The 16389-nt window shown below is 40.8% G+C and overlaps 1 protein-coding gene across 16 annotated transcripts in view; it reads left to right on the top strand.

Moving 5' to 3' along the window:
• Nucleotides 1-15465, top strand: part of CEP95 (centrosomal protein 95) — a 31118-nt gene extending 15653 nt beyond the window's left edge. For 8 of the 16 annotated variants that reach the window (XM_009433058.4, XM_009433062.4, XM_063799182.1 and 5 more), the window contains 12 exons: nt 152-345; nt 3238-3350; nt 3539-3668; nt 4610-4763; nt 6778-6917; nt 8411-8503; nt 9373-9505; nt 10335-10504; nt 10613-10687; nt 12099-12251; nt 14121-14267; nt 14559-14935. In XM_009433058.4, the coding sequence (XP_009431333.2) occupies nt 152-345; nt 3238-3350; nt 3539-3668; nt 4610-4763; nt 6778-6917; nt 8411-8503; nt 9373-9505; nt 10335-10504; nt 10613-10687; nt 12099-12251; nt 14121-14267; nt 14559-14810 (1754 nt within the window). In that variant the 3' untranslated portion in view covers nt 14811-14935. Of the gene's footprint in view, nt 1-151; nt 346-3237; nt 3351-3538; nt 3669-4609; nt 4764-6777; nt 6918-8410; nt 8504-9372; nt 9506-10334; nt 10505-10612; nt 10688-12098; nt 12252-14120; nt 14268-14558; nt 14936-15119 lie in introns of those variants that run through there. The other 8 variants (XM_001161631.5, XM_054671487.2, XM_063799184.1 and 5 more) reach the window with 3 other exon arrangements.
• The last annotated feature ends 924 nt before the right edge of the window (nt 15466-16389 follow it).

Below are 16389 nucleotides of genomic sequence, written 5' to 3' on the forward strand. Positions count from 1 at the left end.
GTTTAATTATTTTTTTTTATGTGCTTTGTCTTAAGTTTAAAAAATATTTCTAATGTATGTGAACATGTTTATATAGGTATGTATGTATGTATATAAAATGGTTTATTTCTTAGAATTGCATCGTAATATCCACTTTAATTTGTCTTACTAGCGGAAACCCTTTCTGTGAGTGGGATTCCAAATGCTAGAAAGCTAGGGGAGCCTATCCGAGCAGCTATTCCTTTACATCCACCCTACCACCCTTCAGAGTCTCGAGCACCCTGCCCCATAGGAAAAGAATACTTGCATTCAAGTCACTGCTCCCCAGCCGTAAATTCTACTGGAGAGCATACGGAATTTTCTGGGGTAAGTGGAAAAGCTTACTTTCAGTTGGCTAGAGGTACACGTGTATGTATGTCTGTGTGTGTGTTGGTAATTGATTAGAAGGCCGTGTGTGTGTATGTGTATTGGTGAAGTCTTTATTCTTTGTCAAGGAAGCCCCTGTATTTAAAGAAGTCTGCTAGAATTGTCAAGCATATTGCACTAGTCAAAGCATCGTACTCCTTAAAATTTGCTTCTGTATACACCTGCACATTCTTGTTCTAGGAAGACAGGAGAAAAACGAATGCATATAAAGGGAAATAATAAGAGCCAACACATAGTGAATGTTTATGTTGTGCCAGGCGCGGTTCTGGATACTTTAGGGGTATTGAATAATTTACTGCCCATAACAACTCTGGAGTAGCTACTATATTTATTTATTGTTGGGAAGCTGATGTAGAGAGGGCAGGGTTACACAGCAATTACAGAGTCAGGATTTGAACTTGGACATTCTGGCTTCAGAGTCCATATTGTGTCCGTAATTTAATAATTTCAAATTTAGAAAACACAGAGTGGAAAAGAAAATAACCATCCATGCATATTCCCATTATCCACCATGAACCACTGTTAACATATTGGTCTATTTGGCGCAATTGCAGTGAGCCAAGATCGCGCCACTGCGCTCCAGCCTGGGTGACAGAGTAAGACTTCATCTCAAAAAAAAGAAAAGAAAAAACCTTTTTTATATAGTCATCCTGTCCTTATTTTTCTAAAAAGAACAGGACTGGGTTCGGTGGCTCACACCCATAATCCCAGCACTTTGGGAGGCTCACGTGAGTGCCAGAGTTTGAGACCACCCTGGGAAACATAGTGAGACCTTGTCTCTGCTAAAAATAGAAAATTAGCCTGGAGTGGTGGTGCATGCCTGTGATCTTAGCTACTTAGTAGGCTGAGGCAGGAGGATCACTTGAGCCCAGGAGCTTCAGTGAGTTGTGACCACACCACTGCATTCCAGCCTGGGCAGCAGAGCAAGACCCTGTCTCAAAAAGAAAAAAATAAAATAAGAAAAACAACAGGCAGGTATGGACACAGGGTAGATATATAAACAGTGATACATTCTCATTATTTAAACATTCAAGCAATGCATTAAAAGTACAGAGATGAAATAAGCATTATTAACAATAGGTGACCACATTCTCAACATTCTGTGCATCTAAACAGGAGAGGGATTAGATAAAAAGAGGTGTTAAAATGGAGTCATAAGATAATGTTTACTTTTGGGGGAATCATAGTGGGGGTTTTAGAGATGTTTCTGAGTTGGTAATATTCTGTTTCTTGACCTGGGTGGCAGTTAAAGGGGAGTGTTTATTTTCAAATAATTCATTGAGCTAGAAATACTTTATTTTAAACGTTTTATTAAAATATGAGTATATTTTAGTTGCTATTTAGTAAAAGGTTGTTTGTTTTATTTTTTTTTGAGACAGAGTGTCGCTATGTCGCCCAGGCTGGAGTGTAGTGGTGCAGTCTGCACCCACTGCAACCTCCACCTCCCAGGCAAGTGATTCTCCTGCCTCAGCCTCCCAAGTAGCTGGGACTACAGGCACACGTACCACCACACCTGGCTGATTTTTTTAAAAAATATTTTTAGTAGAGACGGGGTTTTGCCATGTTGGCCAGGCTGGTCTCAAACTCCTGGCCTCATCTGCCTGCCTCTGCTTCCCAGAGTGCTGAGATTATAGGCATGAATCACCATACCCAGCCTACTAAAAGATATTTAATTTTACTTTAATAGAAAAAGATAATGAAGTGAAATTAAAGATATCATTAAACATTAAATAAATGGCCGGGTGCGGTGGCTCACACCTGTAATCCCAGCACTTTGAGAGGCTGAGGTGGGTGGATCACGAGGTCAGGAGTTCAAGACCAGCCTGGCCAAGATGGTGAAACCCCGTCTCTACTGAAAATACAAAAATTAGCCGGGCGCGGTGGCAGGTGCCTGTAATCCCAGCTACTCTGGAGGCTGAGGCAGGAGAATTGCTTGAACCCAGGAGGTGGAGGTTGCAGTGACCCGAGACTGCACCACTGCACTCCAGCCTGGGTGACAGTAAGACCCCATCTCAAAAAAACAAAAAAACAAACAAACATTAAATGTTTCTTCATCACAAGAAGTATTTTCTAAAAGATTATCTCTAAGACCAAGAAATAAATTTAGCCGGACACGGTAGTTCATGCCTGTAATCCCAGCACTTTGAGAGGCTGAGGCGGGTGGATCACTGGAGGTCAGGAGTTTGAGACCAGCCTGGCCAACATGCGAAACACCGTCTTTACTAAAAATACACAAAAAAATTAGCCAGGTGTTGTGGCATATACCTGTAATCCCAGCTACTAGGGAGGCTGAGGCAGGAGAATCGCTTGAACCTGGGAGGCGGATCGAGCCATTGCACTCCAGCCTAGGCAACAGAGCAAAACTCTGTCTCAAAAAAAAAAAAGAAAAAAAAAAAGGAAATTTAAAATGTTAAGGGTTTATATTCATATTTTGAGAGGTGTTGTCTTTGTTTTAACTGTTTCAATTTTGGACAGCCTTTATTGACATTGATACAAAAGATAGCCACTTGAATACTTTGTACTAGTGATAATTTTTTTGTTGCTCAGGTATAGTGGTAATCCCTGAAATTTCATATTTAGAGAACACCTGGCCTGTGTTTTTATTTGAATGGCATCCTGAGCCACACTTGTTCTCTGAGCACAAGTTTCTAGACATTGCTCCAGTCCTTTGGTGCACTGGGTGTCTATAGAGTCTTTTGACAAATGCACTTCAAAACACGGAGATTGAAGGCACGTAGCTTTGTGCCACAGTTCCTCCCTTCCTCACTCCCAGAAAGTTCATGTTTCTTATTTGTAGCTTTTTCAAATCAACTTTTTTTCTGTTTTTAATAGGATCTAGATGATGGAGTTTTCTTAATTTCCAAGTTGCCTAAAGACAGCAAATGGGAAGTATATCCAGCTCAGGTCCAAGGGCCTAGGACAAGGAAGCCTCCCAAAGGAAGAAGGTAACATTACTGCAGACTTCAGTGTTTACAGTCTGTTTACAAAGGAATTTGAAAATGCAGGGGCATGATCTCCAAATTTAGCTGTGAAGACCAGAATGAAGTATTTGTTAAAGTACGTATTACAGTTATTTTAAACTAAATAATAGACACCTAGCTATTTTACTGTCAAATGGTCACTTTTATTACAGAAATGAAAACAGAGCTACAGCCTCATCCTGCAATTCACCTTTCCCCCAGAGGCCAAGAAAGAGATTAACAGAACAAGAATTACATGATGTATCAGAAAAACTCTCTCAGCGGCTTTCTGAACTAGATTGGGCAAGTCTTGTTTTTTCATCTATATTGAGATTCCCATGGGTTAAGTGAGCATTTAAGTAATCTCTCAATTGAAAGTGAGGTATTAGAAAATTAGTTGTGTCTTATTAATAGTTACTGTGAAAATGTTCCGTTTTATTAATAGTTACTGTGAAAATGTTCCGTAAGTCAAGCAGGTAGAACAGGAAGTGATCTCTCAGCCTTTCATGATCTAACTAAATTTGGTGCAGATTTATCCAAATTTTATTGAATTCTGATGAAAACTAAATCATTTAACATAAACGATTATGTTAAGCCATTTTTCTTTAGATATGTCTTTATAGTTCCCCTTTGCCGCTAAAGACAGATCTGGTATAAAATTGGATGGATCACTGATTCTCACAAAATACAATATTACAGTTTTAAGGTATCATTGAATGAATGTTTTAAATCCCTACGTGACTTTTTCTAAAGTGTATTGAAACTTAGTGATCCATAGCACTGATATACACCTTTTTAAAACTAAACATGTATGCCAGGTGTGGTGGCTCACAACTGTAATTCCAACACTTTGAGAGGCTGAGGCAGGCGGATCACTTAAGCCCAGGAGTTTGAGACCAGCCTGGGCAACATGGCAAAACCCCATCTCTACAAAAAATAAAAGATTAGCCAGGCTTGGTGGCATATGCCTGTAATCCCAGCTACTCAAGTGGTTGAGATGGGAGGATCACTGGAACCCAGCAGGCAGAGGTTACAGTGAGCCCAGCTAGCACCACTGCACTGCAGCCTGGGTGACAGAGTGAGATCCTGTCTCAAAATAAAAGTAAATAATTAAACATGCATAAGCGTCTGAAAACTTGTTATTAGTGACTGTCAAAGGAAGCTTTTTTAAAGGTCTGCCTACTCCTACGAATTTACATTCTGCTGAAATCAGTGAAAGATGTTGAAAAGAATTTTCTCAATAGATGTTAAAAAGTGCTCTGGGTGATCGGATTAAAGAAAAGACTGACCATAAAGAAGAAAATACTGGAAATGAGGAGGTAGAGGATGGAACTGAGGAGACACTGTCTCAGCACAGTGATGGCATCGTGGAGTATGGGCCAAAGAAGTCAAGGCCAGGTACTTACCCCAGAGAGACTGAGAAGGGGGACATCCATGTGAACTACTTAGGCAGTTCCATCTGTTCTTAGTAACTTATATTCTAATTTTAAATAGTTGAGAAATATATAAAAGGATCAAAAGTAATATCAAACACCTGGATCTTCCCCATCTAGAAGTAGCAAGTGTTAACAATTATATTTGCTTTACCCCCTTTGTGTTTAAGAAATAAAACAGTAGAAACCCCCTCTGCTCTCCCCACAGATCTCTTTTCCCCACCCTCAGTGCAACCACTGTCTTAAAGTTGGCATCTTTTCTTCTGATCCTTGTTTTTATACTTTAAGAGCTCATGCATTACTTGTCTAAACATAGTATTGTTTTATGTTGTTTAAAAATTTACATACTGTATATATTATTCTGCAACTTGCGTTTTTTTCTGACATTGTCTTAGAAATCTATTTATGTTGATCCTTACAGATCCAGCTCATTCATTTTAACTGCAGTGTAACTGAGTTCTTACAGTGTGTCACTTTTGTGTGGGTATATGTATAGCAGTATCCATTTCCCCTACTGCTGGACGTGACTGAGTTCTTGCAGTGTGCCACTTATGTGTGGAGATACATATATATATATACACACACACATACACACACGCGTGTAGCACTATTTCCCCTATTGCTGGACATGTTGATTGTTTCCAGTTATCATTACTATAAAAATTCTGCAATGAACAGCCTAGAATATGTGCAAGAGTTTCTGTGATATCTCCATCTAGTAGGATTGCTGGATCATAAGGCCTACATTTCTTCACCACTGCCAACTTGCCCACCAAAGTGATTGCACTGCTTTATACTCGTATGAGCAGTTTCTGGTTTGCCGTGTCTTTGCAGATACTTCTACTGTTTGATATGCCATTGTTCAAATCCAATTATCCTGTCTTCCACCAACTAAAATCCTGCATATTTTACATTTAGTTTTATCTACTTTGGTCATCCATTGTTTCTTCAGAAATAGTCTTTTTCTGATCCAACTTCCTTAACTTTTTCAGTTGTTTTTTACTCCTTCAAGAATGCTCTTTCCTTCTCTTGATTATTTCCTCTCTCTTCGCTTTAAAAGGACTCAGCTAATTTCTAGGCACCCTCATCCAGGAACCTCTTCCTTTCCCTTTTTATGTACATACACGTGGTATCCTATTGTGAAAACAGGTTATAAATTAAAATATTATTTCAAGTGCGTCTTCAGTTTCTAGAGAAAAATACATCATGAGCAGCTATCATTTAAAATAGATTATGCAAGTCAGTTTTTAAAAATACATCTTAGAATTTGAAATGTGAAAGACTTGAATTAAAAGCATGTGAAAAAAATAATAAGCTCAGGGAAAATTTATTTATAAAGGTACCAAACTAGCTTCCTTGGTCTTAAGGCTATGTTGAAGTGCTTTTCCCACTGGAGTCACCCTCTTCACAACTAGCAGATCCCCAGACACACCTATAGACAATGGGATAAAAAGGTTTGTAGAAGGAAATGGTTTATTAGATCTCTTCGGCAGTGTGCAATTAGGAGGGCTAGATTGCTAAGTAGGGAAAAATTGAGACCACTTAGACAATGCTTAACACATTAACTTTGCCTATAAGCATATATAATAAGATAGATATGTATGCTTACATCCCACCTTCTCAGGACCCAGATAGGTAAAAGGATAGCAGATGCGTGGCACAGATAATTTACCTTTTCTCTCTTTGCATCTCCCCCTATCACCAAGAGCACTCTCCATAGTCCTTTGTGCATAGGAGGCATTCCACATGTTGAATATCCAAAGTTGAATGTAGAAGCTAAGTATTTGAGACAGTACACATTTGTATGCATTTGTCTGTTTACTTGGTGTTACCATACCAATTCAAGTTAGTTACAGGAGAGAGTCCCTTTAGCACATTCACTTATCAGTCTCTTTGGATTTAGTGAAAACCAACTTTGGTTTCCAGCATAACATTCTGGCTATCAGGAACTAATGTTATATGTCTTTTCTCTGTTGCAGGACTTTCCATGCGTAGAAAGCCACCCTACAGATCCCATTCGCTCTCTCCATCTCCAGTTAACAAACACAAACAGTTCCACGTGGAGAGAAAAAGGCAGCGCAAGCCAAGAGAAACAGATATCCGCCAATTCCGAGCACAGGTTCTTCCCCATCTCTTGACTACCATTAAGCAGCAGCCAGTACCATTTCCCCTCAGCCAGATGCTACCATGAACATGCTGTTGATTTAGGCTTAAAATACATTTAATATTCTTGAGCGGAGTGGATGATAGAGAGCTATGTGACATAGCTTATGTCTTCGTTAGCATAAAATTATACTCATGAAACTCTTAAAAAAAATAACCTGGCTGGACATAGCTTGGTGTTCCAGTAGATTAAGAAAGAGGAGATCAGTGTGAGTTGTTATTTTCAGAGTGAGCTTCAGAGATGAAGGGAATTTGAGGTGGATTAAACGTGAAAGGCCACTTGAGTTACAGAGAAGATGAGATCAAGTACCCAAGACAGGAATGAGAGGAGGTGGTTGGGATTCAACAACAGGGAGATTGGTATGATTACCTAGGAAGACTTTCCACTGTGGAATGTGGATTTTGAAATGTAGCATGGATTTAGAACACTTATTTGCAGTGGTAGGTTTTATAATGCGGTAGGATTTATAATGGTGAAAAACTAAAACTAATTCAGACGTCTTACACTCATTTGTAACTCAGCATGTAACTTCCACTCAGGAGAGTATCAAAATGATTGCAAAAACTTGAGAACAGAAAAAACACATGATGTAAAATTTCATTTTATGTCCCAATTATATATGTTAAAGTAATGTAGATTTGTGAGGCAGGTGCAGTGGCCCTGCACTTTGGGAGGGTGAGACAGGTGGATCACCTGAGGTCGGGAGTTCGAGACCAGCCTGGCCAACATGTTGAAACCCCATCTCTACTAAAAATACAAAAATTAGCCAGGCATGGCAGTGCACACCTGTAGTCCCAGCTACTCAGGAGGCTGAGGCAGGAGAATCAATTGAACTCGGGAAGTGGAGGTTGCAGTGAGCTGAGTTTGTGCCACTGCCTCCAGCCTGGGCGAGAGTGAGACTGTCTCAAAAAACAAAACAAGAAAACCATACATTTGTGATATAGAGTCTGAAAGGAATTTTTTTTAAAAAGTGAATGAGCTTGATATTTTAGGGGTGGCAGGTATCCTAGGTGAATTTTTTTCCTTCTTGTATTTTTTTTTTTTTCTCAAGGTGGAGATTCACTCTTGCCGCCCAGGCTGGAGTGCAATGGCACAATCTTGGCTTACCTCAACCTCCGCTTCCCGGGTTCAAGCGATTCTCCTGCCTCAGCCTCCCGAGTAGCTGGGATTACAGGCATGTGCCACCACGCCCAGCTAATTTTGTATTTTTAGTAGAGATGGGGTTTCTCCATGTTGGTCAGGCTGGTCTTGAACTCCCGACCTCAGGTGATCCACCTGTCTCATCCTCACCGCACGCGGCTAAGAGCTTGGATGCTCAGTTGAGGCACCATTGGGATTGAAACTCAGGATCTCCTGTTTACTAGACAGGTGCTTTAACCAACTAAGCCATGGTGCTGCCCATTGTGTATGTTTTTAATAACTGTAATATATGACCTTTTCCCCTTTAGGCGTTTACTGAAGCATTTGAAAGGGAACTAAGAAGACATAAAGTTCAAGAGAATATTGGACCTCTAAGAATACATGAGAAGGAGGAGGAAACAGTGGGTAAAAGTCTCCACTGTAATAAATGCCATTTGATCAGATGAGTGGGAAGTACAAAGATGATCTTTTTAAAAGAAGAAGGGGCCAACAGGGCCTTAATCATGAGCTCTTTAGGAAAAGGCAGGATTTCATGTCATGATACAGGACTTGCTTATTAATAAGGCATTCAGGTTGCTAAAATATGACGAGACATGGTTCCAAAGAAAACTAGTGTTTTTCCACTACTTAAAACTTCCCATCAGTTTTTAAGGGTTTATTTGACTTAGCAGTTCACCAGGGGCTTAAAAACTACTCTAGGCTGACAAAATTAAAGAAGAGTAAGAGAAGACAGAACATCCTAGTTGGCTATAGACCTGGTTGTAAGAAACCCAAAACAGAAGTTTTCATTGCCTTTCAAAAGAATGGTTACAGAAACTAAGTGAAATCATGGGGAAAATGCTTATGCTAAAATATTCATGAACAAAACAGGATATAAAGTACAGTATGGTTACAACTAAGCATACTGCATAGTTGCCTGAGAATTTTTTAAATCTACATGGAAAAAGAGAAGTACATTGAAACATTAATAGTTAAAAAAAAAGATTAATAGTGGTTGTATTTAGGGTGTGGGACTATGGTGACTGAAACTTGAAAAAGATTCAGTGCTTTTTCAAATTCCAAGGGATGCCAGAGGCCAAAAGATGCATTTAACTTAGAGTAAATGAATATTAACCAGATTTTACAAATTTGAAGTAAGGTGGTTTGGCTTACTGTTAGCTAAAAAACTAAAAAACTACTGTTAGCTGTTTTTGTCAATATGTAATATTTAAGATGATGTATGAAAGAACTATTAGACCTTTTATTTTTCTGTTTTATATCTGCTTCTAAGGAAAAAATATACAGAGGAGAAGCTGTTTGTAAAGGAACTCCAGAATGTAGTCAGCCCTGGAAGATTTACTCTAGAAAAACCACAACTCAGAGTCTAAGAGGTGGCCTCCCAAAGCCAAATAAAGCAGTTCCAAGTAAGAACCACAGAATTGTACTTTATGGAAAACTGGCAGCCTTTGAAAGCATGTGCAACATTCCAAGGACACAGCACTGAAAGCTAACATCCACCAGTTAGCCGAAGAAAGTTTTTTTTTTGTTTTTTGTTTTTCCAATCACTGCCATGTGGCTGGTTTTCCGTAGAGGGCTAAAACTCTTCAATAAGGAAGTACTTTAGGGAGGCCTATATATTGGCACCCAAGGAATGCCAGGACTGCCACCTGCTGCTCCAGCGTTAGCCTCACTCGTGTGCTTACTCACTTTGACTGCCTTTTTGTCTATTTCTGGGAGGTTGGTAGAATGAAAGGGATGCTCCAAGGCAAGCAGATGGCCTGTCCACCTCCTATATATTGACAGTGCCAATGAGTGTAGAGTCTTGTTACAAGGAAACAAAGTCATGAGAAATGCCAGGCTTCCTGTTACACCCAAAGACTGCTGGCCCTCCTACTCTATCCTTTAGACCAGAAACTTTTTCTTCTAAGCACTTGCCTACCAGGAAGGTTGAGGAGTCTTGTTTTACCATACATAGAGAATCTACCCACAGGCACTGAAGCAGCTGAGCAATTAGGATGGACTTCCCAGGACCAGCATGGCATCAATCCAGAACTATTGAGCTTATTTTTATCCTTACCAGTAGTTGGCTTACTCCAATCAGAGGAGTAATGCAAATTATTATAAGTACATTTAGAATTGTTCTTTTCAGGATCAAAACCACATCACTTACATAAGCTTTGATCTACCAGGGATGTTGGATGACAGTTCTTGTCCACAAGTCTCAGATTAAGAACATCTTATTTTACCTTGCAGTGAAAGTAAGTGAACACAGTCTCCTGCCCCTTATGCTGGAGCAGTTTCCGTTTCTTTATGTTTCTGGCCCAACACTAAGCAAAATGTGGAAACAGCAAATTGCACAGGTTGAACAGCTTAAGAAAGAAGCATGTAGAGAAAGTCGATCAAAGAAGAAACTCCAAGATGAAGTAAGTTACTGTCAGTCTTAAGCATAGGAATTTAAATGAGAAGAGCTTATCCTTGAGAATGTAGTGAACAGCATTACTAACCTACTTAACTTCATGTCCTACTTCAAGATAGAAGAAGCCCTAAGAAGGCATGACCTCCTTACTACCCTTGTCAAGAAAGAATATGAACATAACAAGAGACTGGTATGTCAAGAGCAAGTTGGGTATTATAATTCTGAATTTGTTATATTCATTCCCTTTATCTGTGCTAGCTGGGCAACAGTTGCACAGACCCTTAACCTCTTAACACCTGCATGTGGAATTAACACCTGCATGTGGAAGTGTTGCCTAGGTCTTTAACCAAAATTGATAGCCCGTGCCTGTAACCCCAGCACTTTGGGAGGCTGAGGTGAGAGGATCACTTGAGACCAGCCTCAGCAACATAGTGGGACCCTGTCATTAAAAATATATATATGGGTGTGGAAAAAATGAGCCTGGCATGGTGGCATTTGCCTGTGGTCCCAGCTACTTGGGAGGCTGAAGTGGGAGGATCACTTGAGCGTGGGAGGGCAAGGCTGCAGTGAGCTATGATCTTGCCACTGCACTCCAGCCTGGGTGCCAGAGTGAGACCCTGTCTCAACAACAACAAAACACACAAACCCAAAATGGGCAGGAGGAAGAGCTAGGTACTTTATATACACAGTTTCAGTTAGTCTTCATAGTAATGTATTAGAGATGGTTTCTATGAAATGAAAACCCTGAAGCTTTGAGATACTAAGTAACTTGCCCTGGGTCTCACTGATAAGCAAGGGACACAGCTGAGATTTTAATCCAGTTCTGTCTGTGGACTCCATGGACCCATCTAGGTGCCAAGCAGCTGAACTTAGTGCTGTTTGCCCTCTCCCATCCTTCTCAGGTCCCAAGTAGAGAGCTCCAGGATTTATCAGCCTCCGTTATAATTTTGACTAGGAATTGTGCTTAGAGAATTACGAAGGGAGAGGATGGAGGTCAGAAACAATCTGCCAAAGGGAGAGATTTAAAAATCTTTGCCTGAGTGTGGAGTAGAGATAAGCCATGAGAACTGTAATACTGAACAGTTCCAGGAAGACATCTCAGGAACTGCAGATGGTACTTTCCTGTGGAGGGAAAAAACACTAGTATCTGAAACACCTACATAAGAGGCTTTATGTACATGACCCCATTTTATTTTCACTCCTTTGTCAGATATTGTCTAATTTCCTTAGTTTTTGCCTAAATGCTCCTGGCAGCTCAGGCTCTGCTTGAAAGTCTGGGTGTGCCATTTTCCTACTCCTTGTGAGGTGGCATCTGGGCCAGCCTTGTTAGCAGCTTCCTGGTGGCATGGGGAGTGAGCCCTCAGTTCCACAGGAGTGCCCAGGATCACTGCTGCCCTCTGCTGCAGCGGGGTGTTATTGGAGCTGCTCTTCAGATTGAGGTGATAAAGCTGCCAAAGGCTGAAGGGCTTCTGGGGCCACTGGCCCCCCACACGTGACATACTGCCTAAGACATCGTGATGGGGAGTGAGGCAGATGAGAACGCTGGAATCTGCATTCCTCTTGTCCTTACCCTTCTCTTCCCTCCCCTTTCCCTTTCTTAGCAAGACTTCAAGGACTGCATTCGTAGGCAAAGGTTGACCCAATCAAAGATAAAAGAAAATCGACAGCAAATCGTTCGTGCTCGAAAATATTATGATGATTATAGAGTTCAGTTGTGTGCAAAAATGATGAGAATGAGGACTCGGGAAGAAATGGTAAGTCTGACTTTCTGTCCAGCCCTGTTAAGAAGGTGAACTTTGTTACCTTTCAGGACCACCTTCTTTGTTCGTGACTCTTGTCCACATTTGAATCCAAAATCTAAATCGAAGTCCTATAGTGCTGGCCCTGAGTTCTGCTTGGCCACACTTCATTTTCTTACTCCATTGTGCATTCCCGTCCATTCTGTCTCCGTGTCCCTCATCTTAATGTGAAGTCTTACTTCCTCCCTGCCTCCTACACATAACAGGTACTTCTCCAGTAAAACTACTTCAGAGGTTTGGGAACATGTGAGAGACAAATTTAGTGTGATAACATGACCTTGCATTCCACATAAAATCAGGACTAGTGTCCAGCTGTGCTGTGAGGGGTTTTCCACAAGGTATTTGCTATGTCATCCTAATCAGGCTGAAATGATTAACCTTTTGAGATCCCAAGCTAGCAATAAATTTCATCTGTAAAATATTTTAGTAATTATAGTTTACTAAAGACTTGGACATATTTCTAGAGGAAGATACTTGTAAGGCTTTGAGGAGAGGGTAAGTAACTTGTCTGTAGCTCATGAATGCATGGCCGTCAGAACCAGTTTTTCTATCCAGAATTTACACTGATGAAGGGAGGACAAGTGCGCATATCCAAGCCCTTTGAACAGTGTGTTTTCCGGTGGCCTCCCCAAATGATCACTCCCCCTCCTCAGTGATGTACATGTGTAGGTGTGGCATGTTTCTGCTCTTGGCGTTCTTACCCTATGTACGTGGTGGTTGCTTGACACTGCTTTTCTGAAGGTTGTAAAGAACCTCTGTGATACATGAAAAGATAATGAACACCTTAGTCATTAGGGAAATACGACTCAGAACCACAGTTAGAGGACAAGTGTTGGCAAGGATGTGGAGAACTTGGGGCTGTAAAATGGTGCAGCTGCTTTGGAAAAAAATCTAGCAGTTCCTCAGAAGGTTACCAAAAGGTCATATAGAGTTACCCTATGACCCAGCAATTTCACTCCTAGCTATATAATCACACAAAAAACACAAATGTTCATAGCATTACTTATAATAGCCTAAAAGGGGAAACAACCCAAAGTGTCCATCAGTTAATGAATGGATAAAGAGTGTGCATTCATTCATACAGTAGGATGTTACTTGGCAATAAAAAGGAATGAAGTATTCATACATACTGCAGTATAGATGAACCTTGAAAACATGCGGAGTGAAAGAAACCAAATACGAAAGGCCATGAATTACATGATTCCATTTTTAGGAAGTGTCCAGAATATGCAAATCCATGGAGACAGAAAGTAGACAGACTGGTGACTGCTAAGGATGGGACAGGGGGAATGAGCACTAGTCAGTATACGGTTTCTTTTTGGGGTGGTAAAAATGTTCTGTAGTGGTGATGGTTGCACAACTGAGTATAATAAAACAAACTGAATTACTTATTTTAAAAGGGTAAGGCTGGACTCAGTGGCTCACGCCTGTAATCCCAGCACTTTGGGAAGCTGAGGTGCAAGGATTGCTTGGGACCAGCCTGGGCAACATAGTGAGACGTCATCTCTCCAAAAAATTAAAAATTTAGCCAGGCGTGGTGGCACATGCCTAAGTCCCAGCTATTTGGGTAGCCAAGGTGGGAGAATTGCTTGAGCCTGGGAGGTCAAGGCTGCAGTGAGTTGTGACTGCCCCACTACACTCCAGCCTGGGTGACAGAGCAATAACCTGTCTCAGAAAAAGGAGGTACATTTTATGGTATGTCAAAACATCTGAATAAAACTAGTATTTAAAAGAAAAAACCTTGTGAAATACAATCAGTATATACCTCTAGTTGGCCAAAATGATATTCCTCAATGACTATTTTTACGATTAAATAACTGACAGATATTTAAGAAACTGTTTGAAGAAGGTTTAAACATTCAAAAGCAAAGATTACGAGACCTAAGAAACTATGCCAAAGAAAAGCGAGATGAACAAAGGAGACGCCACCAGGATGAACTGGACTCCATGGAGAACTACTATAAGGACCAGGTGGGCTCCTGGCACTTGCTTACGCTGTTGTGCTTAGTCCTGACCACTTGCCCTTGTGGCAAAACTTGCTTAGTCTGTTGACAATAAACCTTGTGTTAACTGAAGTTTGCACTCTACAGATTAGAGGACCCCATTTCAAGATTGAAATTTAAGATCAAATAATACCTGACCATAGTACAGTATATTTCCCTATTTCCATTAAAATGATTTTAAGCCTGTGAACATTAAGAAATGTTACATTTGGACTACAAACATTAAATATAATATTTGGTTTTTTCTTCCTATAAACAGTTTTCATTGCTGGCAGAAGCCATATCACAGGAACATCAAGAACTTAAAGCCAGAGAGAAATCTCAGGCCCAGGTAATAATTAAGATAGAAGCCAAGTCATGCACTGCATGGCAATGTTTCTTTCAGCAAGGGACCTCGTACATTGGTGGTTGGAGCAATAGGCTGTATCATATAGCCCCAGTGTGCAGTGGACTGTACTCTCTAGGTTTGTGTAAGTACACTGACATTTTGCACAACAACAAAATCATTTAATGATGCATTTCTTGGAACATATCTCCATCATTAAGTGACACATGACTAATTTACATTTTTAGGAAGTAGAAAACCAAATGTATTATACCTGTAAAGGGAATGGAGAGAAGACTAATAAGGCAATCCATCTATGACCCAAGACATTTTTATCCTATGATTTTAACTTTAGTTAGGTCTCTGAAGAGCTGCTGTTGCTAGATTATTGAAAATTTTGGAGGAGTTTGATTAGCTGGAAGATGGAGAGGGAACAATAGATGAGGGCCTGGATAAATGCTGTGAACAGCGGGATGACATGCCTTCTTTTTTCAGACATTACATAAGGTGAAGAGGGAGCTGAGATCTAAGATGGAGAAGGAAATTCAGCAGCTGCAGGACATGATAACACAGAATGATGATGATGTTTTCTTCCGGGAACTGGAAGCTGAGCGCTTCAGATCTCGGCTTCAGCTGGCTTCCTTTCAGTACAGTAAAAGTCCCTCCCTATGAGGCCAGACTTGATAATAGGTGAAGGTTCTGGAGGCCTTTACCAGGACAGAGCTAGAATCGAGCCAGTAAACAGTCTAAGCCCGAAAAATAATTTTCAAATGCTTTACCTGTATTTTCATTCCAGTACTTTTTATGATTTTTTAAATAAAAATTGTTTTCTAAAAGCTTACTGCTTTTGAATTTATGACCTGACACCTGAAAAGGGGAAAAATCATCATTAGTCGTATTTGTGCTAAAGCAAGTAACAAGCCTTGTGTGAGCAGCCAGCTCCTGAAGTTTGTTGCTTTAAGTCAACAAAAATAATTAAGAATTAGCACCTGAGGACAAAAAAATACTATTATTTCTGATTCATTAGAGAAGAAAGGTGGGTGGTTATCAGAGGTGGGCCTCGGAGAACCTTGACAATACCATGTATGTGTAGACTTCATAACATGGCTGGACGATGAGAGACTATGCATTATGGCAGTTGGGTGCAGAGGCTCATGCCTATAATCCCAGCACTTTGGGAGGCTGAGGCGGGGGGATCACTTGAGGTCAGGAGTTCGAAACCAGCCTGGCCAAACCTGGTTTCCCTGGTTTAGTACAGACATGGTGAAACCCTGTCTGTACTAAAAATACAAAAATGAGCTAGGCATGGTGGCACTCAGCTGAGGCATGAGAATCGCTTGAACTTGGGAGGCGGAGGTTGCAGTGAGCTGAGATTGCACCACTGCACTCCAGCCTGGGCAACAAAAGTGAGACTCCTCAAAAAAATAAAAAATGCATTATGGTTTCTGTTGGTTGGCAGAAGATAGCAGTGAGAAGAGATAGATGATAAAGGGTGGAAAGCCAGGCTGTCATTCAAAGACGCATTAGTGACTTGAGGTGGGAAGGAGGCATGATGATGGGTTTCAAGTGGGCAAGAGTGCACCAGCCTCATAGCTGGTATGGAGGAATACGAGGAAAAAACCCACTTGGGGGCGGCGTCATCAATGAAAAGGGAAGGCTACACTTTTAAGCTAGAGGAAACTTCAGAGCAGTTGAGGATATGGGGACTTGGAAGCCAGGGAGTGGCAGAGAGAGGCTTCCATTAGCGCATAGAGAGTGCTGTGCG

This window comes from Pan troglodytes, chromosome 19 (assembly GCF_028858775.2).
Source record: "Pan troglodytes isolate AG18354 chromosome 19, NHGRI_mPanTro3-v2.0_pri, whole genome shotgun sequence".
Lineage (NCBI taxonomy): Eukaryota > Metazoa > Chordata > Mammalia > Primates > Hominidae > Pan > Pan troglodytes.